The sequence below is a fragment of the Equus caballus genome, chromosome 5 (genome assembly GCF_041296265.1).
Source record: "Equus caballus isolate H_3958 breed thoroughbred chromosome 5, TB-T2T, whole genome shotgun sequence".
Taxonomy (NCBI): domain Eukaryota; kingdom Metazoa; phylum Chordata; class Mammalia; order Perissodactyla; family Equidae; genus Equus; species Equus caballus.
In genome coordinates, this window is record NC_091688.1 from 10,773,141 (window position 1) to 10,798,961 (window position 25,821).

At 46.5% G+C, this 25,821-nt stretch overlaps 1 protein-coding gene across 5 annotated transcripts in view; it reads right to left on the reverse strand.

Annotated features, from left to right (window-relative positions):
* The window catches only part of TNR (tenascin R), a 405,036-nt gene that overhangs the window by 33,114 nt on the left and 346,101 nt on the right, over positions 1-25,821 (reverse strand). For all 5 annotated transcript variants that reach the window (XM_023640591.2, XM_070267731.1, XM_023640590.2 and 2 more), the window contains 9 exons: positions 14,550-14,639; positions 13,187-13,450; positions 12,330-12,599; positions 11,021-11,140; positions 9,961-10,107; positions 7,277-7,396; positions 4,126-4,269; positions 3,293-3,423; positions 2,276-2,408 (listed from right to left, as the gene is read on the reverse strand). In XM_023640591.2, the coding sequence (XP_023496359.2) occupies positions 2,276-2,408; positions 3,293-3,423; positions 4,126-4,269; positions 7,277-7,396; positions 9,961-10,107; positions 11,021-11,140; positions 12,330-12,599; positions 13,187-13,450; positions 14,550-14,639 (1,419 nt within the window). The remainder of the gene's footprint in view (positions 1-2,275; positions 2,409-3,292; positions 3,424-4,125; positions 4,270-7,276; positions 7,397-9,960; positions 10,108-11,020; positions 11,141-12,329; positions 12,600-13,186; positions 13,451-14,549; positions 14,640-25,821) is intronic.

Sequence of the window (25,821 nt, forward strand, 5' to 3'; positions counted from 1 at the left end):
AAAAGCTTCCAAACATGGACATGTCTTTGCCAAGTACCACTGCAGTAGTGGCAAATCCTCTTCTGGTACCCCAAACTCTACATGGAGCAGCTCGGTCAGTAACTACACCGTACAGGAACGTGGGCTCTTCTGCGTTCTCCTTTCCAAGTTGGTATTGGTCATGCATGGAAGCCCAGTGTCAATTGGAGTCTTGTAAAAACAAATAAACACCTAAAAACATCCTGACGGTCCCTCTGCACTGTCTACCAAACAAAGCCACTACCCTGGTGTCCTCTCCAGACTTCGGAGAATTGTTAACCCTCTGCTTATTGGATCTTGCTGAGCCCCTAGCTGGATTTGGGGTCCCAGACTCAAACTGTTGCACAGCCCCTGGGGCAGCTTCATCTAAGAGAGGCCAGGGTCCCTTTCAGCCCTGGGGCATCTGGAGCAAGACACTGCAGAAACCTCAGCTATATTGTCATACTGCTCACAGCCAGCATCTGTGCATTACTAGCATGAGAATTAAAAGCTCATACTACACTGAGCAAGCATCAAAACCCATGCATTATGGGGACGAAATGATTGGTTTAGACCTAATAAATATGCAAATTGGGAGCTCTATTTACGTTTCTGTCATCTGTGTCCTTTTTATGGGAAAGAAGGTCTTAATTCAATAGAAATCTCTAATACATGGATCTTTGGGTGGTGGCTTGGAAAAGAGGACCACAGAAGAACCTTATTTAACCTGTGAATGTGCAGGGCAGGGCTTGAACAAGAAGACGGTAGCACCTCGGTTGAGACAAGACCTCTTGAAAGGGCAGGGAGTGTGAGCATAACTGACTTCAGCCCGATAAAAGAGATGAGTCCTCCTTCCAGTTCCACTTGATAGGAGCATGTCTTGAATTCTTGTCTTGGTTGCGAGACCAAGGTTTATTTTAATTTTTTTAATTAAAAAATTGTTTTTATGATTACTGTGCTCATTGTAGACACTTTGTAAGATATTGAAAAGTATAAAAAGCAGGAAAAAGAGGCCTCATTTGCAATCTCACCACCCTAAACAACCCCTGGCGACATTTGGTGCATTTGATCTGGTGTCCTGCTTTGTCATACAAAACAAGTCTAATGGGGGAGGCCCCTGGGCAGGGGAGGGGAGCTCTGTCACCCCTCTCTGGTGTTGGGGCATGGGCAGGAATCCAATCATCCTGGAGCTCTGAGATGACAGGCAGGCAGGCGTCTAGGGATGAGCAACGTGCTCACACTTGCCTCACGCACGTGCACGGCCACACCCCTAGAATGTGGGGCAGGGAGAGAATTCAAAGTCTGGACTCCAGATTGTAGAGAGGCACTGTGGGAGGAGGCAGAGAGGACTGCTCACGGTACAGAGCCCAGAGCCAGAACAACCGCAGTCAAATCCCAGCTCTCCTATTTAAGAGCTCCGGGCTCTTGGGTGGGCTGTCTCACTGGTCTGTGGCCCAGTTTCCTCACCCGTAAATAGGGATAATAGAACATACCTTGTAGGCTGTCATGAGGATTAAATTCAATAATGCAAGTAATACAGTTAGAGCAGTGCCCGTCACATAGCCCTCAAAGGTTAGATATTAGTTTATTTCCTGTTACACACATCAGGACACTCTTATCTCTTAGGGACATTTCCAAGTATCATCTGCTGATACTTAAATGAGGGAAGGCAGGAGGAGCAGCTGGATTTAGAAGGGGAAGAACTCAGTTCAAGTTCTGACCCAGCCTCTTACTAGCCATAGAAGTCATTTGATTTCCATGCTCCTCAGTTTCGTCATCTGTGACATGGGGATGATAAGGCCCTCCTTACCAGTTGTTATAAGGACTGACTCGAGACCATAGGAATGCAAAAGTGCTTTGTGTATGGAGAAGAATCATAGGTTTAATATTGAGTGTTGACTACTGCTATTTTTACTAGGTGACTCTCTGATTACAGACAGCGGAGGAAGATGGGAGGGAAGGGAACTTTGCTGGAAAAACACGTGCAGAAAATCTCAACAGGAACCTGATGTCTTTACTTGGTGCGTTTAGTTGGTCCAGGTGGATCAGGGATTAGTGCTGTTGGTTCCTACGGTGGCCTTGGTAGTGAGAGGTTTCCTGGCAGGACCTTGAAAGTGGGAAAGGCAGCAATGGAGGAAAAAATAATTTTCCTTTGCAGAAAGAGGCAATTGAGTTTCTTTGGTAGGCTCCTCCCCGCTCAAGTCTTAGCAGAGGCTGCCAAGGACACAAACGTCACGCAGGGGAGAAGAAGGGATGGAAGTGGCAGAAAGTCTCTCACCTGTGGTGAAGGCTGTGGAGGTGATGCTGCTCCGCGTGGCGTCCTGGGCTGCCTGCAGGAGCACTGTGTAGTCTGTGCTCTCTGACAGGCCCTCCAGTCGGATCCATGTGTCCTCTGCATCCACAATCAGCTCCTGTGGAATGAGCCGGAGGAAGGCAGATGAAAGGTAGCAACGGGCTCGCAATAGAGGAAGTGGGGAAGGAAGTCCAGATCCCACAGCCAGCTGGGTCAGTACTGCAGTGGTCATTTTCATCCTCTGCAACCCACAATGAGGAGAACCAAGCCAACAAGCCGAGAGGACAGCTCCTCTGTGAGATTTAGGCCAGCTCCTATCTTCCAGATGCACATTGGGATAAACATAGGCACCTGGATTATCGAATCCAGTGGCTTTCGCATTGCACTGGGCCTCCTCGACAGGTGAGGAAGCAGAATCCTAGGCCTACTCCGTCTCCAACAGACTAGCTCTGCTTAAATCTACTCTGAACATGATTTCACTTTAAAAAAGAATTCCACTGCTAACAAAAGTTTGACAACCAGTGCTCTAGATGGACTGTTTCAACTGATCACATGAAACAGAAATTTGTCATCTCTTTACTGTAGGCCATATAGATGTAGCCTTTATAATGCTTATCAGGAGGCATAAAAGGCTGTTGAATTTGGTATCCAGCTCATGTTTGCTTGGTCCTGTTAGTGAAAAATCATTCCAATATCATGTACTTCTATAGCCTTGGAAATTTCCAAGGTGCTTTGCATCATCATGTTGGAAGCACCACAACCAAGCGAAGTTGCAGGAATAGATACCCCCATTATCTAGAGAGGAAACTAAGGCTCACGGAGGTTTAGTATTTTGCCTCAACTTGTATGAAGAGGAATAGTGGAGCCAGGATTAGCACCCAAGTCTCTGGCTTGCAGACTCCTTCCTCAACAGCATGCTATGTATCCATAGTAAGAAACCCAGCTTGTTCCTTGAGGATTGCTTGATAGGAATGGTCTTTCCCCTTGACAGAAAAATCTCACCTTGCGGCTTCCATCGGTGGATCTGTAGGTCAAGACGTAGTTTTCAATGTCTGCTCTGGGAGGCTGCCAGGAGATCAGGGCACTTTGTCTGGTGACTTCACTGGCTGTTAGGTTTGCAGGAGGGTCCAGGACTGCAAAGAGGAGGCAATGCCAGAGCGCCTGCCCCTCCAGCTCCTCCCCGTTCGATTCCAGGCATGTGTACCTATTTGCCCACTTGTGTGGTCCCTGGGCTGCTCACATGCTGACCCAGCTCTAGCTTGGACAGGAGCATAAAGGGTGCTCCTGGGTCAGAAGACAACTGTTGAGTATCATGATTATTCTTACAGCTATCCCCCTCTTCTCTCATCTGGGCCTCTGGGCCTCGGTGTGACACCTTACAGTCTGACACTTTATGTCTGAAACCATGACCTTGTTAAATCTGCATGTCTGTGAGTTCAGTTTTGAACTTATAACATTCTCACATCTATATCTTTGTCTACTGTTCTCCTGGCCGTGACCACACCCAGCACTCTCTCCCCGATATCAAGCCCTTTCATATCCATCAGACTTTTCTGAGCCAGATGCATCACCAGTACTGGCCTCTCTTGGCCTGATTCTACTGCTATCAGCCAGATCCAGGATGAGAGCAGAAAACAGATATGTGTCTGCTGGCCAACAGCTGCAGCTCACTTCCACTGGCATTTGGGCCACAGTCAACTAAAATAAGAATAGCTCATGGCTGCATTGTCCAAAGCCTATAGACTATAATCTAGTCTATCACATGCAAACTGATCATTTTCGGGATCCACAAAAACCTCCAGGGATACTGGATATGTAGCTGACCATGTACTCACGGGTAGAGAAGTTGGTGCTGATGGTGCCACTGGTGAGAGGCCCATTGGTGGCATACAAAGTGACGGTATAGTGGGTACTAGGAAGCAGGTCAACAAGCTGGAATTCCTCACTGCCTCCATCAACCAGGATGGTCTCTCCAGCAACTGAAATCAGATGAGCATGGATAAAGATTGAATAAAGCTATTCAACTTAGGAAAGACTCATCAAATCCAAAGTCATTTCCAAAGATTCAATATTAGAGAATTTTGGAAAAAATATTTTGGAGGTTATTTAGCTTAGCATTTTACTCCATACAAGGATCCCCTCTCACCTAGTTTTGCATTGAGAAAAATATTCTTTATTTTTTTTCAGAAATCTTTTTTCTTTTTTAAGATTTTTTTATTTTTCTTTTTTTTCCCCAAACCCCCCTGGTACATAGGTGTGTACTTTGAGTTGTGGGTCCTTCCAGTTGTGGCATGTGGGATGCCGCCTCAGTGTGGCCTGATGAGTGGTGCCACATCCGTGGCCAGGATTCGAACCGGCGAAACCCTGGGCTGCCAAAGCGGAGCACGCAAACATAACCACTCGGCCATGGGGCCAGCCCCAAGAAAAATATCCTTTATTTGGAGGCCAAAATATCTTTTCTATAACTTCTACTCAGACCTCTGAAGTTATAAAGAATAAGCCAAATCTTTTGTCTACATGACCCCTTCCTTCCCACCACCATTCCTAATCAAGTCCTCTTTCTTCCAGACTGAGAAAATTCAGCCCCCATCCCCTATTACATGTATGTGACAACTCTAAAACCATCTCAATCCTGGCTACCTTTCTCTAGACAAGTAGTAGTTTATCAGTGTCCCTGCTGAAATGCAGAACTCAGGAGAATTGAGAACAATAGTTGAGAAGTACTGCCCAATGAAACAAACAGGGTCAACCTATGCTTATATTTGTGCCAATTATATTAGTCCATTAGGTTTTGAGACAGTCATGTGATATGGTGTCACATGCAAGATTATTACTAATCAAAGACTTTCTTTATAACCACCCAACCCAACCTTATGTAGTTGAGTTTTTGTACCCATAGGCAGAGCTTTCCATTTATTTCTATTGCATTTTGCCGTCTTGAGTTTTGGGCCATTGTTTCACTTTATTAAAATTTATTTGAATTTGGATTTTATTGATCACAGTTTTGTTTTATACACATATTTGTGAGCATGTCTTCTCTGGATTCATTCAAGCTACTGATAAAACTGTTCATTAGATCAGGGCCAAGCCCTCTTTGTGCCTTTAGAATATTCTGGAGTCATTCAACATTTAACAAAGTTTACTAGGCACTTCTCCAAACTAGGTAGGGCCAGAAGTGTCAAGTTTCTTGTGGTCTAAAGGCATAGAAGGCATGTGAACAAGTTCAAATCCAAAAGGAGTCTTTGGAAGAGCAAACATAATGACTCTACCTTTTCAATATCCTCCTTTGAAACATCCTGCCATCAGTTAATGCTCCAGTCATGTCAAACTATCGCAGTTCCTCAGACTCTTCATGCTCTCTCATATCTCTGTAAATGCACACAGGCTGCTCTTCTTCTTTTCTCTCCCGTTCTCTTTCTTTAATTTTATCTGAGATGCACCTCCTTTCTTCTCTTCAACATCCTGATCCCAAATCATAGTGGCCCAAAAGACGTATCTAAGGTGTTTTGTGCTTGACTATATCATGACACTGCTCCCTTAGAGTTGTAACTATTTACTTGTCTGCATCGTCGCTAGATGTGGGTTCTGTGAAGACAAGAGCTCATGTTTTGTCTCTGAATCTTTACAGCCTTATAGAGTATATGGCACATGAGAGGGCATCAAAAGTATTTGTTGAGTGAATGAAAGTTAATTGCTATGATGGACCTGTGTACTTTTGTACCTGTGAGCAGGTGCATCTGACTGCCTTAGGGGAAAAATGGGAGCTTTGACAGAGGAGATAGTGTTGAAACTAAGACTTGAAGGATGGGTTTTCTAGGCAGACAAGTAGGGAGAGAATTTCCTGGTGGAGGAAACAGCATGTGCAAATGCCTGGTGACTTGAGAAGGCATGGTGAGAATTAAGAAGTGCAGGATCATCGTATGCAAGGAGGGATGGTAGCAGCTGAGGTGGATTGTGTATCAGAGGGGTTAGGATGTATCCAGAGTGATGATATTCATTCTTTGAGGAGGGTCATTCAGTCAACTACAGTTCCATGTAACTCCAAATATGACCCATCATGTATTTTTCCATCTAAGTGATTAGTGGGTTTTTCTAATGCCTTGCTGAAATACAAATGTGCTAGCAGATTTGCCAACAAAAAAAGGACGTAAACTGGTTTTGGTAAAACTTATTTGTAGTGAACCTGTGCTGTTATGTAGTAATCACTAATTCCTCTTCCAATTTGTTGAATAGTCTGTTTTGGGTTTTACTTTCCCAAGCTTTGACAATCAGTTTATTTCTTTGCAGCTTACAGAATTGGCTTTCTCTGCCATTTTTGAGAAGTAAGACATCTGCCTGCCTTCTGTCTTCTGGTATCTCTGTTTTCTGGATTCCTGAATATAACTCACAACAATTCTGTGATCATATGTATAATTTAGGCAGGGAAATAATTTTCCTAGGCCTGGTACTTGGACTACTCAATACTATTCTGCTTTGGGCCTCTCTGTTCAACTTCAAATAGCATAAGGTGAACAAGCATGGTGAAGAAGACATGGAAACTCAAGATTTCATCTTGGCTCAAACTTTTGGGCCGGATGTGGGTAGAGAAGACCCATATCTGCTCCAAGCATGATCCTACAAATTTAGTGTTTTTCTTGCTCTATGAATATCTAGCCAAGTCTGCTTTTCTGCCCATAGCCTTTTGGGCCTGGTCTTAGCTTAATTCTGAGTTTTGTCTTCCTCTTGCTACTTCTCTGTTCTTGCATTTGCCCTTGGGTATGTGCCCTTCTTGTAACCTTCTGAGTCAGCTTTCTCAATTCCTATAGTTGATACAGTTTGCAGAGTTTGGGGACATCTTGAGGGCTTCATAGTGAAATTGAAGCAGGAAGATTTCTAATTTGTCCCTCAGATTGACAAAATGTTTTGGTTTTCTTCCTTTCACACTAGTCTTCAGCCTCAGTCTCCACCATTCCCACCTGCCTGATGCATAGGCCTGCAGATACCCACCTGCAAAGTGGGTGAGAACGATGACATAGTTCTCCACTTCACCCACTGGCGCCTTCCACTGCAGCAGGGCTTCCGTTGGAGTGATATTGGTAGCAATCAGATCCACAGGGTTGTCCATGGCTGAAAGAGAACAGGAGAGTATGGGGAAAGGTGAGAGGAACTGTAGCATGGAACTCTAGTGAACTATCTCCTGTAGATTCACCCACGACTCATGTCTGCTGCTGAACAAAATAATGAAGTGAGTGGAGACCTTTTTCCTTTATCCCCTCTGATTCCCACCAGCCCCTTCCTCCTCTCCCTTTCTGCCTTCCTCTCAAGTACCCAGCTCTCCTCTGATTGCCCCCAGATCTTCCTCTTAATTCATTAACTTCTTATGTACAGAGTACGGTCAGGCGCTGTGGGGGATTCCAAGTTATGGCTGTTGTGTCTTAGACATTTAAGCCTAGATGGAGAACTAAGGAATATAGAAATTGTTATATTTCTTTAGCTAATGAGATAATACACTTCCCAAGATATTTGCACTTTGATAAATGTAAGGGGCATGCCTGTGGAACCATCTGTATTGTTGAACTTCAAGAGGTGTGGTGGGAGCTCCGTGAAGGCAGAAGTGTTCCTGGCACCTAGAACTTAGAAAGTGCTCGATACATATTTGTGCCAGGACTGAATGGGACTCAGCTTTCCTCTGAAGTCGTATGTGATTATTGAATTCTTGCTTTACTACTCACAAAGCTTACTCTGTACTGAGTCCTGGTATCCTTTTTGTGACATAGCGAATCAAGGAGATTCTTCTAGGTTTAAGGCCAAGAGTGCCTGTTGGGGCAACAAGATTTGCTTGTCATAGGACCATGTTTGTATTCTCATTTGCCCATGCTCTGTGCCTTTGTTTTATTACTGTGCTTCCCTTCTATAGAGTTGGGATTTATTCTAGAGATGAACGTTATTACGACAGTTTAGGTATCAGCTCAACCTAAGTGTCATGCAATTTACTTTTGGGGATCAAGATGTGCTGTTGATTTGGCCCTGTTCTCTAATTGAAGATTTTTATTGCTTTCCCATGCCCATCACTTCAAAGCAACAACCATAAAATGTTTTTACAGTTTACATCTGAATTGTATCCATAATCTATGCCTTCAATGAGTTCTTCTGATGTGACCTTAGGAGAAGAAATGAAGAAGAAAAGTCTTATGAGACTATGGTTAGCTTGATCTCCCTGAGATTAAGCATGAGACCCTGAAGGAGTGCTCATTTCCAAAAGTTGTAAGATCATAGACTTCACGTTAGAACAACAACAACAAGCAACAACAAAATAAGACGTTTCTGTGAGCAATCTGGTTACTGGGAGTTTACAAAATAGCTCTGCCTGGACTTGGTTGGGGGTGGTTTGTGTTGGCACACTGGTGAACATCTGCATTAGAGATGCTCACTGCTTATCACCAAGAACCCAAAGAATGAGCTATTGACCTGAGTTGCTGCTCTCTTTCTCCTTGGGGGTAGGAGGCTCTTCAAGTCCATTTTATTGTCCTCAGTGAGAAAAAGCTTGATTTCTTTGTCATGAATTTCTAAGACTTTCAGGAAGGTGTGAGAGCTTCTTTTGACTCATAGGGTATCACTTCAGGGTCAATTAGTGTTGATACTTTAGTGGTCAGAAATAATTTGATAGAAAGGGTAAGACTGAACCAACAACATGGCTGGGTTATTTGTGGTCATAGGCCTGGAAGGAGACTAGGGAAGAGTCCAATAGCCTGTGTTGTCTGTAGAAGAAGACTTTTTTTGAGTTTCTGAAGGAATGTTTCTTTGGGTGTGGCCTTAGAGACACTGCTTTTGGGCTTCTGAGAGCATCCACAAAAGCAGTGAGGAATTCCAAGTTACATTTTTCTCATTCAGGAAATACCATTCTCTGAGGAAAGTAAGCAACCTCAGGAAATCCAGGTGTTCTCCTAATGAGACAAGTTGGGTGTTTTCCCATGTGCTATGGGAACTATAGCTTAACTGGGAGGTTAGTTCTGGGGGTTGGGGACAGAAAACTGTGACTGTCCCCTCTGGTGACTTCTACAGCAAATCTTTCCTAGTTCTGCATTGTGGGCTGGCTGAGAGGCTAGAGAAGGAGGGGTGGTGGAGCTGCCGCAGAAGCCCCATCCTCAGCCCCATCCAAGGGGCTCATTGTCCAGAGGAAAGCTGCCACCTTCTTCCTCCCTCAAGCCTGAAGCAAGAGCAAATGCAGCTGCTTGGTGGTTTCTGGCAATATAGGAGAGAGGTTTCCTGACCCTGAGGGTTGTTACTAGAATAACAACCCTTTCCTTCTCTGAGGTGGCATTTCCTTCTGTGAGTTTTAAAAAAAATTACATAGGATGATTCAGGTCTGTTCTGGAATTCACTTCCATGGTGTGTCTTTGAAAGGTCATCTGTCATATTGGAAGTTCCATGAAAATTCCTGACCTAAACCAATAAGAACCCTAGAGGGTGACTCTCTAAACTAGTATTAGAGAGAAATATCAGTGCGGGGAGAAGTTGCAGATGGCTTTGCATGACACAGTGAGTCAGAGGAGTGCCTAGGAGTGGAGCTTCCAAGCCCAGAGCCAGTGTCCTCTGTATCAGCCAGAACAACTTCGCTCTTTGCCTCTTCTGTTTGCTGCAGGTCCTCAGCTGGGGTCCTGACTTGGCCCCCAACAGGGAGGCATGCCTACCTGTGTGCACGAGAGTGCAGATGCGCTCACTCTCCTCCCGGCCCCGCACACTGTTGAGGCTGATTTCGTATTCGGTAGCTGGGTACAGCTTGGTGATGGTGAATTCTGTCACAGTGTTGGGCACCACGGAGCTGTCCAGCCGTCCCACTAAGGAAAAGCAGAAGCCACAGTTAAAGTTGAGCAGATCTCTCATCAAAGCAGCTCATGGCATAGTTCACATAGGAGCTCCTGATGGCACTTTGTCATGAAGCACAGATGGGTGCAAGACTTAACAGTTGGTGGGGAAGGAAGAAAAATGGTGCGTGGACTGACAATGCTCGAGAGAACTTACATGCTGGTCTCACCCCCTCATTTAACAGGTTCCTTGGAGCAAAGTAAAAGAACTATTTATTAGGTGGTTTTCTAACAAGCTGGTCTTTCTAAGGCAGTATAGAGGGCATGGCTGCAAAGAGTGGTCCGTGCAACCCAGAGACATGGTAGCCTGGAAAACTATCCCACCCGCTCACTGGAAGTCAGCACGCCTTTCACTTTGTTAACAATGCCACACGTGCTAGCAAGAACTGGCAGGATGCGGGGGAGATCTGGGCCAACTTCTTCTGACTCAGGACTTGGCTGGAGTGGCAAAAATAGGACCACTGTCACTGTGGTTCCCTCCAAGGCTTCGTCTGGCTCTGCTGGATCTTTAGGCATCCCCCAGGGTTCTAGTCTTAGACTTTACTCTCTCAGGAAAGTGCACATGATCCTGGCTCTTGGCAGATTCTTTTAGAGCTCTTTGTTCCTTACTACATTGCCTAGATAATGGTGACTAGCTACCTCTGCTGGTGAAGGGCCTGCTTTCTGGGTACATGTAATCAAGCCTTTTGTGAGAGGAGTTGGTGAGCGTAGGGTTTCTTGGGTGCTTCTCATCAACCCACTCTCATTCTGTTGGAGCATGCCACAGAGAGGAGGAAAAATGCAGGCATGGGGGTGATATCCTCTGGCGTATGTTAGTTTTCCCATAACAATCTTCACCTAGCTCCAAATCCCATTCATCTTTGAGAAATCAGATAATTTTTATTACCTTGTGTTGGCCGATATGATACTCGGTAGTAATCAAAAGATGCAACAGGAGGGCTCCAGGAGACCATAACTGAGTCCTTGGTCACATTGCTGATTGTGATGTCTTTGGGGGGATCAATTCCTACAAGGATCCAAGTGTTTGTGGGAAAAAGACAGAAAGACAGAAAGTGTGAAAAAGGGATTCCTATCCTTGGCTTTACATGGCCCATGTGCTAATGGTGTCCAAGAGGCCTGTAAGAACTTTCTGTGTACTAGGGCATCCTTAAAACCATGGTGAGGCTGAAGTCTCATCTGAAACCTCATGGATATGGCCAAAGCCATGTTCATTGAGAATGTTTTAAAAACATGAAGTCAATTTGGTAAGATCTGTGCTTGTGTAGCAACTATTACTACCTAAAGGCCAACTGAGAACTTTCCTTTAAGTTTGTGTGTTTTGTTTTGAACCGAGGGCAACATGGTCATTTTCTCTGGGGCAACTTCTCTTGGACAAACCCAACTTGATCTTTCTTATTTTTTTAGCAATCACCTTTGGTTCACTTTGGAAAAACTGCCTATTGACTGTAGAGGGATTTCAGAGCACAAGTCCAGAACAAATCCACTTTCTAAATTATATTTCGTTTATACTGTATACCTTATTTTTTTGACTGCTGGAGGATCGCAGAGTCAAAACCAGCTGAGTGTTTAATCCGCTTGTCCAGTTTGTGAGTTCTTGTTGGTATGTAGGAAACCACTCAAACACACATGTCCTCACCCACATACATACTCATATTTGTGATTGTATTTGGGAATGATGAGATGAGAATGATCCAATTCATCTCAGAATGCCTGTGTTTTCCAAACACCATGCAAATCAACCCCATTCTCTATGTACCAGGTCCCTACATGGTTCCACGCTAGTCCCATATCTGAGGAAGCATCATTTGTGTTAGTGACCTCACTGGGCAGTGAAGAGATGGCCCTCCAGAATAGGAGCAGATGTCTCCTCACTGCAGAAGTATTTCCTCCGGGAGATTAACTCTCTCCAGGGCTTTCTCCTACACTAGTTATGGGAGGACTTCTGGACCAATATTCAAGACTTGGCCTTCTCAAGACATTGAGTCCATTCTGCCTTCTAAATGGAAATTTCCCATCTTCTACATTTTGCATAGCTCTGGAAAAGGTGGCTGTTTCAGAACAGCTCATAGACCCTCTCTAGCCAAATGAGGCAGTCCCCTATTCCTTGGGTGTTTCTCTTTCTAAGTTTCATTGATTTGTCAAAGGCTACTGTGGGAACCCCTTTCACCACCTGCTGTCAAGTCCTCCAGCCTCACCTGTGGTGATGGAGCCCACGATGGGTTCAGAGGTCACCGTGCCATGGACTGCCACCAGGTTCACAATGTACTCAGTGGCTGGTTGTAGGCCCATCAGGACAGCATGCCTCTTGGTGGCATCCAGGGAGACCTCCATCATCTCTTCCTCTTCATCCCGGGGGTTGTAGTTCAGAATGAGTCTGTCTGCTGGCGGAGATGGGTCACTCCAGGTGATGTTCACACTGGAGGAGGTGACATGAGAAAAGTGCAAATGGGAGATGGGGCGGAAGCCTGCAAAATAGAGAAGATGGATGGTTCTGAAACACACAGGAGGTGGTAGGGCCACTGGGCTAGAAGAACTATCTGACTGAAGGGATCTACTTTTCTTGCTAATAAGGACTGTACCTTCACCTGCTGGCCCTGAGCTTCTACCTCCTCACTCTCCAGTCCTGTCTGTTCACCTTTCTCCAAGCCACATTCTGAAAAATGAATGTCCTCAGCAGGATAAAGCCAGCATTATCTCTGGGAGTTATTCATAATACTGATCCAGGATTTAAAAGCTCTCTCTTGGAAGGAATTTAATACGATCCCATGGATCCTCTGAATGCCCACTGGTTTAGTGCAGGCAGGGGAAGATGGACAGAATCAACCACTATGTCGAGGCTGTAGGAAACCAGACACAAATTTTCAGGCATGTAGGCAGCCTAGCTCATCTCTACCCTTTACTTCCAACCCTTCCTTCTTGGTGTATTCATTACATCCATCTCTTCCTCCTCTAAAGGAAATGGGGCGTTAAAAGAATGGGTTGCCTAGATGGCCTTCCCATGCTAAGATCTGTTGATCCCTGAACCCGGCTGGGATTTCTGCTGCCCTGGTACCTGTGAAGGCATCCACAGTGGACTCCAAGCTCTGCTGCCGACCCCTCTCAGCAGTGATTGAAATGATGTACTCTGCCCCAGGTTCTAGATCTGTCAGTGTGTACGAGGTCATGTCCTTGGGCACAGTGACTTCTGAGGCAATTCCAGAGGATGGAGTAAAGGTAATTCGGTAGTGGTCAATGGGGCCACTGGCCTTAGTCCAGATGAGGGAGATGGAGGTCTCCGAAGAGGCTGTCACCATGAGGTCTCGGGGACTGTCAAGTTCTGTGGATAAACATAAGTGCCCTATTTTACACAAGTTACACAGGAGGGCCAGTATTTATTGGAATTGGTCCTTTCTGTGGATTTCTAAGCTATCAGCAGGCCTGCTGACCATGAGGATTAGCTTGTCATTGCTGACACTTATCTCATATTTTGTTAAGCATCTTCCCTTTGAGAGATGGCCATGGGCTTGGCATACAGACCGACAATCTGCAGAAAGACATTAGCAGCCCTAACACCTCTGGAAAATAGCCACCTCTGGGACAAAGCTGGCTGCTGATTTTTAAGCTCTCTGCATTCATTTTCTCCAAGCCTTACTCAGCAAGCCGACCAGGGCAAAACAGGAGCCACCATCAAGGAGGGATATGCCATTCCTGGAAACAATAGCAACCCGTGTTCCTGAGACCATTTTGACTGACCTGGCCATGACTGTGTAGGCAACTAGATCTGAGGACTCCTGGGGACTTATGTCCATGTGGTTCTCCAGAGAGGTTGTCTATGCTAGACTGAGCCTTGGGACAGAGATTGGCTCAAGATTCCCAGTCCAGTGCAGGGTGCTTGTACCTAAGGTACTAGAGTGACTTTGAGATTTATCCAGGGTCTGGAAGCAAAAGTGCTGGATCCAGAGCAGCAAGGGTCTCAAGGGGACTTTTCCATTGCCCTTAGATTTAATGGGCTCCTTCCAAGTCTAGGCCTTCATCCCTGTGGCCTTTCTGAGGGCTTCTGTCATGCACAGTGAGGGATACCACATTCTGCCTGCTGTGTGGTGGTCTAAAAGAAATATGATGTGCTATGACATCAACCTATCTGGGATTGTCCACCTCCGTTCTGCACAGCTGTGGGCAGCCCTTCAGACCACGGACACCATGCACACATCTGTGGGGAAGAGGGTGGGACTCCATCCTGTGTGTCGGATGTTGGAGGTCAGGCAGAAGGCATCAAAGAGCTGCAGGTAGATGTTGTGCCTAGGTGGATAACTGTCACCTGGAACCTGTTATCTAGGGGGCATTGCCTTCTGACCAGTCCTTACAGGACAAGCCTCCATGGCTCCTCGGGCTTACAGAGTATCCGGGTCTTCTTCCTCACCGATCCGCCTACTCACCAGTCCTGGCGTTCATGGTGGCTGGCACACTTTGCTGTGAGTTCATGACGGCAGATATTCCAACTCCATACTCAGTGCCAGGTACCAGATCTGTTGGTTGATGCAGAAACAAACATTATTCCATGTGTGTGTCAGGGGTGGGAAAGGCTGAAAGGAGGGAAGCAAATGACCCTAGACTCCTGTTCAGATCTTGTGTTTAGTCCTTCCTGAATGAACTGATCAGGGCAGAGCCTCCTTCTTGCTGCTGGTCTCCTCAGGCAGACAGTGAGGCTGCCCTTGTCAGTGACCTCCAGAAGGGTGCTTTCCTGTGGAAGGTCTCCCTCTGGTACTTAGAGTCTCAGGTTGGCTACAGCTGGGGAAGGGATTTCTTGCTTAAGCTGTGAATGGGGAGAGTATATAACGGAGAGGAACTATGTGGACAGGGGCCTTTAAAGCATTTCTTAAAGCTTGTGTATAAGGACCAAGCTGCACCTTTTCTAGATGGGGACTGAGGCCGTGTGGGGACTCCTGGGTCCCTTCTAGGGAGCAACACTGGAAGGACTTTCTCTCTGAGCACAGGGCTGTCAGGCCTTTAGTGTGGGGCATGCAGAAGCCCTGTTGCTGTGGGATCCCACCAAGATCAGTAATTCAGGCCCCAGGATGTTTAAAGCTAAGGATTCAATTTTAGAATGACTTCTGGGGGACTCTGAGAAGATGCAGAAAATGCAAAAATGGTCCAACTTACAGGTATAAGTCTCTCCGGAGCAATCCTTTGGGACTTCAATGCAAAGGATGGCTGGGAGCCTCCCAGAATATCTGGAATTAACTGGGGTGTCTCCCTACCCTCTCCCACATTAATTTTCAGACTAACTGGTTTGACTGGAGTATTAATTTCTATTGCTGCTGTAACAAATTACCACGACATACTGGCTCTAAACAACACAAATCCTTATTTTACGGTTCAGGAGGTCTGAGGTCTAAAATGGTTCAGCAGGGCTGCATTCTTTCTGGAGCCTTTAGGAGGAAATACATTTCTTTGTCTTTCCCAGCTTCTAGAGGCTGCCTGCATCCCTTGGCTTGCGGCCCCTTAATCCATCTTTAAGGCCAGCAGCATAGCATTTTCCAATCTGTTTTTCTGTCTGACCTCTGCTTCCATCATCCCATCTTCTACTCTGACTCTGATCTCTCTGCATCCTTCTTATAAGGACCCTTATGATTACATTGGCCCCACCTGGATAGCACAGGTAATCTCCCCATCTCAACATCCTTAACTTACTCACATCTACAGTTTCTCTTTTGCTATGTAAGATGACACAGTCACACATGCCAGGGATCAAAATGGGGGTATTTTGGGGGGCCGTTATTCTGAGCATCAAACCAGCATCCAACTCACCCTCACTTATTAGGAGTAGGATTACAGAAAAATGCAACAAGAGCAAATCCTCACCGGTGGGGGCCCCCTGGTCAGTCTGAGTCCTTTTGGTAGGTTCTGTGTGGGGCTCCGTGTGGCCCTGTCAGAGCTACGGCCAATGATCACGCTGTTCTGCATTAGGATAACATTTGCTCTTTTCAAAATACATGAAGTGTTTTGACCTCCATCTGCATTAGCTCCCTGTGACTATTGTGACAAATGACCATAGACAGAGTGGCTAAAAACAGCAGAAATTTATTCTCTCAGAGTTCTGGTGTCTGGTGGCCAAATCAAGGCGCGAGGAGGGCCCTGCTCCTCCTGAAGGCTCTAAGAGGAGATCCTTCCTTCGCCTCTTCTTAGCGTCTGTGGTTGCCAGCAGTCTCTGGTTTCCCTTGACCTGCAGCTGCACTCCAGTCTCTGCCTCTGTTGTCCCACGGTGTCTCAGTCAGCTTGGGCTGGTGTAACAAACTGCCGCAGAAGGCGTGGCTTACACAATAAACATCATTCCTCACGGTTCTGAGGCCAAGAAGTCCAAGATCGAGGCACCAGCAGGTTTCACGTCTGGTGAGACTCCATTTCCTGGTTCTTAGATGGCCGTCTTCTCATGTGGCGGAAAAAGTGAGAGAACTCTCCAGAGCCTCTTATAAGAGCACTAATCCCACTCACAAGGGCTCCATCCTTACTGACCAAATCATCTCCCAAAGGCCCATCTCCTAATATCATCACATTGGGAATGAGGATTTCAAAATATGAATTTGGGGAGGACACAAACATTCAGTCCATAACACGTGGTATTCTCCCTGTGTGTCTGTGTCTCTTCTTCTTATAAAGACATGGGTCATATTGAATTTGGGGGCCTGCCCTGATCAAGTATGACCTCACCTTAACTTGATTTCATCTGTAAAGACCCTATTTCCAAATAAGGTCACATTCACAGGTTCCAGGTAGACATGATTTTTTGGGGGGACATTATTCAAACAGGTACACCGTCTTTTTACAAAAAGAAACTAAGGAAAAGAGTAAGTCTGTGACCAGCTGGAAATGACACTCTGGCTTCTGGCTTCAGGGTTCAGGGCTTTTAAGAGGACTGGAATGTCCCACCCCTCCTCTCATTTCATCCCCTCCCCAGAGCAGCTGTGAATTCTCTGGGATCCCTGAGGTAAGAGGAAGGATTTTGATAGGAAATGCACTGAGCAACTTTTCCTTAGCAAACGGTCTGGTTTAGTGAAGGGGAAGGCTGCGAGAGGCCCCTGTACCCCCTCCTCAGTATGGCGTCACTGCAGCCTGTGCAATAAGTCCCTCGTGCTTGAGTATGGCAGAACCTACCAGGCCTTACCGACCAGGTTCCCTGGCAGGAATGCATTAGAATCAGGCTACTTTTTCCTTTCTCTCACCAGTTCCATCCATGCCTAATTCTTAGTTCTTTCTTTCTCTAAAGCGCCAATACCAGTAGAGGTGAACTTTGAAGTCTGACAGACTTTGAGGTCGCCATACTTACGTTAATATTCATGCTCGGCCACTTTCTACCTGTGAAACATTGATTACTTAACATCTTTGAGCTTCAGTTTCTGGAGAATGGGAAGAATCACAGGATCTGTCTCAGAGGGTCATTGTGAGGATTAGATGAATCAATGTGTATAAAGCACAGCCTCTGGCCCCTCGTGATAGTAGCCGATATTATTATTCCCTTGCTCAGAGAACTATTCCAGGATTTTGAGTCCTTTTGTTGCGTGCCCCAGGCAGGTGCAGATCAGTCCTCAGGACACCTGTTGTTGGTTTGCTGATGCTTAGCCTGTCAGCTCTGATGAAACCAGTGAGTCAGGGAGTCCAGGTGTCAGCGAGGAGCTGTCCCATGGCTGGCCTGAGTACCTGTTGCTAGATTGAGTGGGTGATTGCAACGCCCCCAGATCCGCCTGAAGCCCGCATTTATCTCCGTCAGGATGTGCTCTGAGTCCCAGGTACATCCTTGGTTGGAGAAATTAGATTACCTTTGGGACATAAACCACTTCTCTCAGGCACCTGATTGAGACCTTCAATTGCCTATAATGAAGTAGGAATTCTCCGACGAAGATGAAAGATGACAGATCGAGGGAGTAAGACAGAAATTATATGTTGCCAAACGGATCTAACATGTAACGTTTTCATCTGAGTTTCTTATTTATGAAGCTTAAATGAAATGTTCAATAATTTACAATGGAATCATCTTCTCCCAGAAAACCGCAGAGCAGAATTTAAAGAGTACCGTCTTCCCAGGCTTTCTGTCTAGGGGATGGGGAAGTGGGACTCGCTTATAAGCTCCTGCCTGCTGCTTGCCTTTGATTTTCAGCAGCTCTTTTCCTGTGCTACAAGTGAAATGTTGCTCTTTGCCAGTAGGTAAAATACAGTTCTGCCGGAAGAGAAAATGTGTATCCAAGGCACATCTAGCACACTTATATATCAGCACTCCGAGGCCGCCTGGGGAGTTCTCACTTTTTAAAGATCCCACTGCTCTCTATTAATGCTCCCTTTATCTTTCCATCCAACTCCTGCAAGTGGTAACATGTAAGTGTGGTAACATATAAGGTGGTAACATATAAGGGCTCAGTTCCCTTTCTTAACAGTAGCTCAGAAAATTCGTCCCTTAGGAGACCACCACTCTCCATCCCTTATAGAACTTCCTTTGTTCAACTTGGAGCTTGATGCTTTTCTGAGCCCTTTCACTGCACACCCATTCTTTTCTGAGCTCCCAAAGCACACAGTTCATTCACTCAATGGGTATCACGGAGGGACTCCATTGTGTCAGGCACAAGGCCATGTCCGGGGGATACTGGGGTGAGCTGAGTGGACATCACCCTTGTCCTTAATGAGATAACAAGACATCTGTACTAAAGAAGGAAATCAATTATTTATTGAGCATCCATAAGAAGCCAAGCACTGAGCTACACGAAATAGGTACTCTAGAAGAAGACAGGGAGGGAAGAAAGGAGGGATAAAAATTGAAGGAGAATTTTTGAGTGACTGATGGTCAAGAGTACTATTGTTAACTATAGTTTCTTAGAGATTTGTCCATGTTATCTCATTTAATGCCCCTGTAGCTCTGCCAGGAGGACATTACTGACAAGCAAACAGAGGCTCAGAGAAGTTCATTCCTTGACCAAAGCCACAAAGCTAATATGTGATAAAACTGGGTGTGGAGCACAAGTCCTTTGTTCTTTCCGACACATCCTAGCATGGTCCCCATCCCTAACGGTCTTACAGGCCAGTTGAGGGGAGTGGAGCAAGCACATTGGAATTCGGCCCTACACCAGGGGCAGATGGTTAAGAAGACCATTTCAGAGGAGGGGTGAGATCAGCATGGGCTAGAGTAAGCCAGAGAAGTCTTTCTAGAAAAGGGGCTTGAGTTGAGCCTTGAGAGCCAGCCAAGACCAGAAAAAGTTGGGGGAAGGAGATACAGAGTTCTCTGGTGGTCAGGATGGGGCACGGTGAGCAGGAAGAGAACAATTAGGCCTGGAGAGTAAGAGGGGCTAGTGAATTCTCACCTGCACTTCAAGGACCGTGGGTGATAAAGGCAGAATGAGTCACTTGCCCCTGTTTAAGAGACCTGTCCTTCATGCTTCCTGCTGCTGGTGGGCAAGGAGTGGGAGGAGGAGGCCCGTGAAGCTGAGATTGCTGTCTCTTGCCAGCAAAAACATGAATAAGACACTTGGGGTCTGCAGGCTGGGTTGAGTTCAGGTGGACATGCAGAAATATGGACTCTTTCCATCTTTAAATCCCTACACACATCACCCAAATGCCTGTGAAGCTCATGTCTACCAAACTGGGGTTAGGGATTTGCTTGGTCCCAGTGCATCAGGAACCTCCCTTCAAAGGGTGGGAAAAACTGAGGACCCTGTCCCCAAGGAGCTTGTGGTCAATCTCTTAGCTTTAATAGCAATTATGTGATTTTAGTTTTATTGTTAGTTTTCACGGCAGTCTCCTCACTAGACTCTTAGGTCTTTGAGTCAAGAGATTTGATTTTTTCAATGTTTTAATTCAGTATGTAGCATAGTGAAAAAAATCTATTCATACAGCATGGCGGAGCATTGTTGGGAGTGTTGGGAAGACTTCCAAAGAGGATATCTGTGAACGGGGCTTTGAGGGCTCAGGGGACATTGGTTGGGGAAGGGGCATCACAGGCAGAGGGCACAACACGTGCAAAGGCAGATCGGGTAAAATAAGTCATGAAAACCAGGGACCTAATGGAGGGTGCCTCTTAGGGAAATTTGCCAGCAGTAGATTTGGGTCCCAGGGGTTTCATAGATGGGGAGATATTTGGAGACAGAGGATCACCTGGAACCCCTGAAATCATACCAGATAAGCAACAGTCTACTTCTTATCGTAATGGAGACCTGAGTTCCCAGGCTCCCCATTCTTATCTTCTTGGGTAATGGTAGTTGCTCCTTCAGGTTCCCTGAATGAGTCAGGCGTTGGAGGACATCTCCTTGCTTTTGGAGTATGGATGATATGAGAGCATCAAGAGAAGCAACTGATTCTGTGCTGACTTTAAGGGAGGGACTGAGCCCACAAACCTCAGGTGCAACTTTCTCGTTGCTGGTGAGATTAATGAGAAGCACGGCTCATCATCCTTGTCCTACAGGAACATCCGTCTCTGGTCTTTACTGAACAAACACTGCCTGCTGAAGAAGCCAAAGCAGAAGATGAAAATTCCCCACCTGGCTTTCCTCCTGGCCTTGCCCCAGCCCTTTAACACAAATGGGGGGACAGACACCCTTATGTGCCAGCTCTGTGGGGAGGAGGGGTATGGAAGCCTCTGCCCTTTCTTTCTCTCTTCTGCCTGGGTCTCTGCAGCCCATTCCCCACTTTCTGGCCCCTGGAAGGTGGTACCTTGTTCAGAGGGTGTCTTACCAAAGTGACCACTTGGGGTCACTGTGACTTCGCCCAAAGGAGGCAGAGCACGGTCTGGCTCTGGCCCCAGGCCCATTGCCCGATTCCTCCTCTCAGAGGAGCCTGCAGGGCGTTGAAGGTCTGGCACCACGTCTGGTGTTTGTGCCCTGGCACGCCAGGGAGTGCAGACAGGGTGAAGTGAACATCGAGTGCCTTGGTCAGCGCCGAGTTGCCAGCTGGACTCCTCCGGAGTCCCAGATTTCTTCATGGAAAATCCTCCTGTGGACAAGCACATCTCCTGCCTTTGCCCCTCAAGGAGCCCACCTTCTCACCACCAGACCCCCTTCTGACACCTGAGGAGAAAATGTGGGGTTTGGTGTGGGACTCTGTTCCATGTCCACAGCAACCAGAGGCTTTGAAGGGGGCACCTTGCACGGCCTGAGTGAGGTGTGCTTGCAGACGTCAGCCTTGTGCGTGTGAGACTGTGTGTGTGAGCGAGTGGGTGTGTCATGTGTGGCTGGCTGTAGGTCTTTGTTTTCTTGCAATCCTACTTTGTATCGTGATGTCTGTAGGAATCTTCAAGGCCCTGGGTTTCTCAAGCCCTGTTGATGATTTTTCTGATTAGCAGCTTGTTGACTGGAGAGCCACGTCATCATAGAGCAGAGAGAGGCAGCTGGTTGGGACACGGTGTCAGGAGGCACCCAGGCAGGGCTGTGCAGTGGGTGACGGAGGCAATGAATGGGCCCCGGAGGGCGGGGTGAGAGCCCCCTGCTCACATGGCCATATGGGCCACTTTTTTTGCCTTTCTCCCTGGCCACAGAGGCCCTCAAGTGTGGGCTCCTGTTCATGACGGAAGACCAGCAAGAGGGTGTGGATGGCTGAGGACAAACCCCTCTCCCCTCTGGGCAAAACACTGCAGCCACAGGCCTTTCCGATGACAGGTTAGAGGAGTCACCTCAGACACAGAGGCCAGAGCAATGTCTATAATTTGCATGGGTCCCAGGCAGGGTTTTTTGACCAAATCCCAGTCAAGGAAGGAGAATTTCCTTCTTTCCTTCTCTCTCTCCCTCCCTCACTTCCTCCTTCCTACTCTCCTCCAGGAGTTTTCTATGTGGTTTGTTGTTTTTCATTGCCACCCAGAAAATAGACTGGTGGTGCCTGTCCCTGGTAAGTGCTGCCAAGTTCTAACCTAACCTTGATGAGCCTGTAACGTATACAACACTTGGGGACTCCTTGGGGACTCCGGGCATGGTACACAGGCCAAGCAGACGTCATCTGGGCTGAGAGGCTGAGCCTAAAAAAAGACTTATCATTAAGGACACAGAAGCCACCAGAGTAGAAAAAGAAAACAACCATTGCAGACACTGAGTCTGTTGTTCAGAAACGAATTCATACTTCAGAGGGAATTCACTGGGCATTGCCTAGAGAGAATCATGGAAAAGAAATGTTTGGTATTTTGTGCCCCAGCCTGGCCTCTGTGTTGCAAAAGGTGAGGTATGTGCACTGGGAAGCTGGGAGGGGAGTGCTTGGGAGAGCCTGCATTCCGCAGGCAAAAGTAAATGGTGCCTGTGGAGACAAGGGCTTGTGCAGGAAAAAGCCAACACAGATGCCATAGGACTTGAAGGGTTAGAGTCAGCTGTGAGAACACGGGGGATGCAAACTTATTCCAGGGAGAGGCCAGGTTGCCACGGATCCAGGTCTGACCTTTGTGGGGATTAAAAACAATGAAAGGTCCATCCTAAGTCCTTACTTATATAGATATCTGTGATTTCATTTAATCCTCACAACAACCCTGCGGGGTAGACATGATGGCCTTCAGACCAGGAAGCCGAAGCACAGGAAATTTAAGAAATTGCCCAAGGATGCATATCTATGAAGTTGGTCTCAAACCCAAGTGGGCAACTTCAGAAGCTATGCTTTAAATGAGCGCTTCTCACCCATTAATGTACACAAATCACCTGGGGTTTTCTAAAACGCAGGCTCTGAGATGGTAGATCTGCGGGGCAGAGGGCTCTGACATCTCTGGGGAGGAGGGTGCCCTTGCTGCTGGTCCCCACACCCCGCTTTGAGAAGCAAGGTTCTCCACTCTGTGCCAAACCTGTTACAGGAAGTTGTCCTAAACCATCCGTTAGTTCACAGCCTCCTCCTCCTTCAGCCTCATCACCAGCCTCAGGTGGAGTAGTTTGCTACGTTAGAAGCACTGCCTTAAACTCGCTAGAGACTGATTCGTTAAAGCCTCATCATGACGCTATGAGGGAAGAGGGGTCATTATTCTTCCACAGATGATGAAAGGTTCAGTAGATGGCCCCAAATCACACAGGAAGTGGCCGTGCCTGGATACAGGGTCCAAAGTCCTGGCTCTTAACATGTTCTGCAGAGCAAAGCATTCAGATAAAACCGGGGCAAGAGAGAATGGGATCTTCTGCTAGAAGTCCCAATTTTTTTTCTTTTTTAAAATTGAGATATAATTGACATATATAATATATTAGTTTCAGGTGCACAACAATGATTTGTTATTTATACATATTACAAAACAACCATCACAATAAGTTTAGTTAACATCTGTCACCACACATAGTTACACATTTTTCTCTTGGGATGAGAATGTTAAGATGCAGTCTCTTAGCAGCTTTCAGAGGTACAATGCAGTATTATTAACTACAGTCCCCACGCTGTACATTCCATCCTCAGGACTTATTTATTTTATAACTGGAAGTTTGTGCCTTTTGACCATCTTCACCCATTTTGCCCACCCCCACCCCCACCCCCACCTCTGGTAACCACCCATCTGTTCTCTGTATCTGAGTTCCCCAATTATTTTTGACTAGGCGACAGGGAGGCTGGCGATGGGGAGGGTCTTTCTGGTGAGGGTGGACCAGCTGCAGGTGACCCTGGGATGCCCGTCCCACCCACGGCCAGGGTCTTGTTTTATATATGCAAACAAACAACTTGCTTGAAACCAGAAAAAAGAACAGACTTTGGAGGCTGAAAAACTCTCTTCTTTAGTGTCCAAGTTGGAGAGTGAGAGAGAAAATACAACTCTTTAGAGCTGGGATCAAACTTCTCCCTCCCTCCTTCTGCCTGCCTTCCTTCACGGTCCTTCCTTCTCTTCCCCCAGATGCCACAGCAGGAGAGCCAACCATCCTTGTAATTTGCATCTCAGCAAGCACAGACATACTTGATTTCCTTACATGCCTATAATCCCTTCTTAAGTCACATAAAGCTATTTGTCTTTATAAATCTCCCCAGCGGTGAGCTCCCTGGGACAATTATGTGTAATATATACTTACAGTTTTATTTCATAAGCCCAACTCTAACCAAAAAATTGGCCTGAGTAAGCCCACTCCTCAATAATAATTTTCCATTCCTTGTGAGTCTGCAGCATTTAAGTTTTGACTGGCCTTTACGTTTGACTTCTTTAGTTGGAGCAGCCATGGCTGAGAGGCTTTGGGTGGGACTCAGAACTGCCTTTGAATCACAGCCATGCCCCTTGCTAGCTTTGCGAACGTAGGCAAGTTTCCAAACTCTCTGAGCCTCCATTTCCTCATCCACAGAATGGGGATGCTAACATGCCTCACAAAGTTGTTGTGAAGATTAAATGAGCTGTAACTATGTGAAGGTGCCTGGAATAGGACAGATGATCAATGAGTCTTCTCCTTTCTGGGTAGTGGAAAATAATAGCTAGGATGTGACTGGGTTCTTCCCTCTGTCTCTCCTGATTTTATGGTGCATGCTCTATCTGAACAACTAGCCGTCATCTTTGTAAAATTGCTAATTGCCAGATCAGCCTGCGGCTCCAGGCAGGGATGGGCTGCCCTTAGAATCAGATCCCTCCTGTATCATTTTAGTTTTTTTTGTTTAGCTTAATTTTTGTGAATGTCTCCAGCTCACTGTAAAGGCCCTCATCCCAGCTGGTCTGTTCCTGCTATGTTTAATTCACCCCCAATAACCTGCTTGGTCAGCATATCTCTCCATCTCTTGCTGTGTTTTCAGGAGTGCATCTGTCTGGAAAAAGCATTTATTATATTTACTTTAACTGGCCTCATTTGGCAAGGCCGTCTGGGATTTCAGTTCAGGAGGAAAACAGCTTTGATTACACCGCCCTTGTTTACTGTGTGCACTCTTCGCTGTGTGTCCCTTGTCTAGAAAGACAGCAAATGCTTTTGCAGGAAGCCAAGACGCAAGTTAGACCAAGTGTCTCTCTGTGAGCGCGTTGGCAGCCCCTGGTCCATGGCTGCTTTGCGTAGTCTCCTTCGTCTGAAAACCATGCCCCCATTTCTAGTCATCTACCTCTCAGTGAAGTCCAGCAGGTAGATTTTCCTGAATAGCTGTGTCTAAGGCCCCAGGAAGAGCACTGGCTGGATCCCACAGTGCCATGGGGACAGGGAATGCTCCCCAGCCAAGTGTCATGGTGACCTAGGGCATTGTCTTAGCCCAGACCACCGTTATCTCTCTGGTTGATTCTATCACAGCCTCCTGACCAATCTCTGCCTCTGGCCTTGCCTTCCTCCCATCCATTCTCCACACTGCAGCTGCACAAATCTAGTCATTACATCACCTTATTTAAAATTCTTCAATGATTCCTCATTGCTCTCAAGAATGAACTCAAACTCTTTATAGGGTGTATGAGGCATGACCAGACTCTCACCTTTTCACTGGCCTTTTGTAGTCTATGCCCTAGTCGTAGTGAACTTTTGCAGTTTCTTCCATTCATTCATTCATTCATTCAACCATTGATTATCTAGGAAGATGTACATGCTAGACGCCGTGCTGGACACTGGGGTGTCAGTGATGAGCAATAACCAATATGATCCACCTTTCACAGAGTTTTAGGTCTAGGGTGGAGATGACAATCGAATAATCCCACCCACAAGTGTCCAGTGGTAGCTTGAGGAGTGCTATGAAGTGAGTGGCAACCAGCGAGGTGAGGCTGCCCGACAAGATGACCTGACCTCATCTGGGAACCAGACGGGCTCCCTGAGAAGTGGCAAGTGAACTGAGATCTGAAAAGGAGGCAGA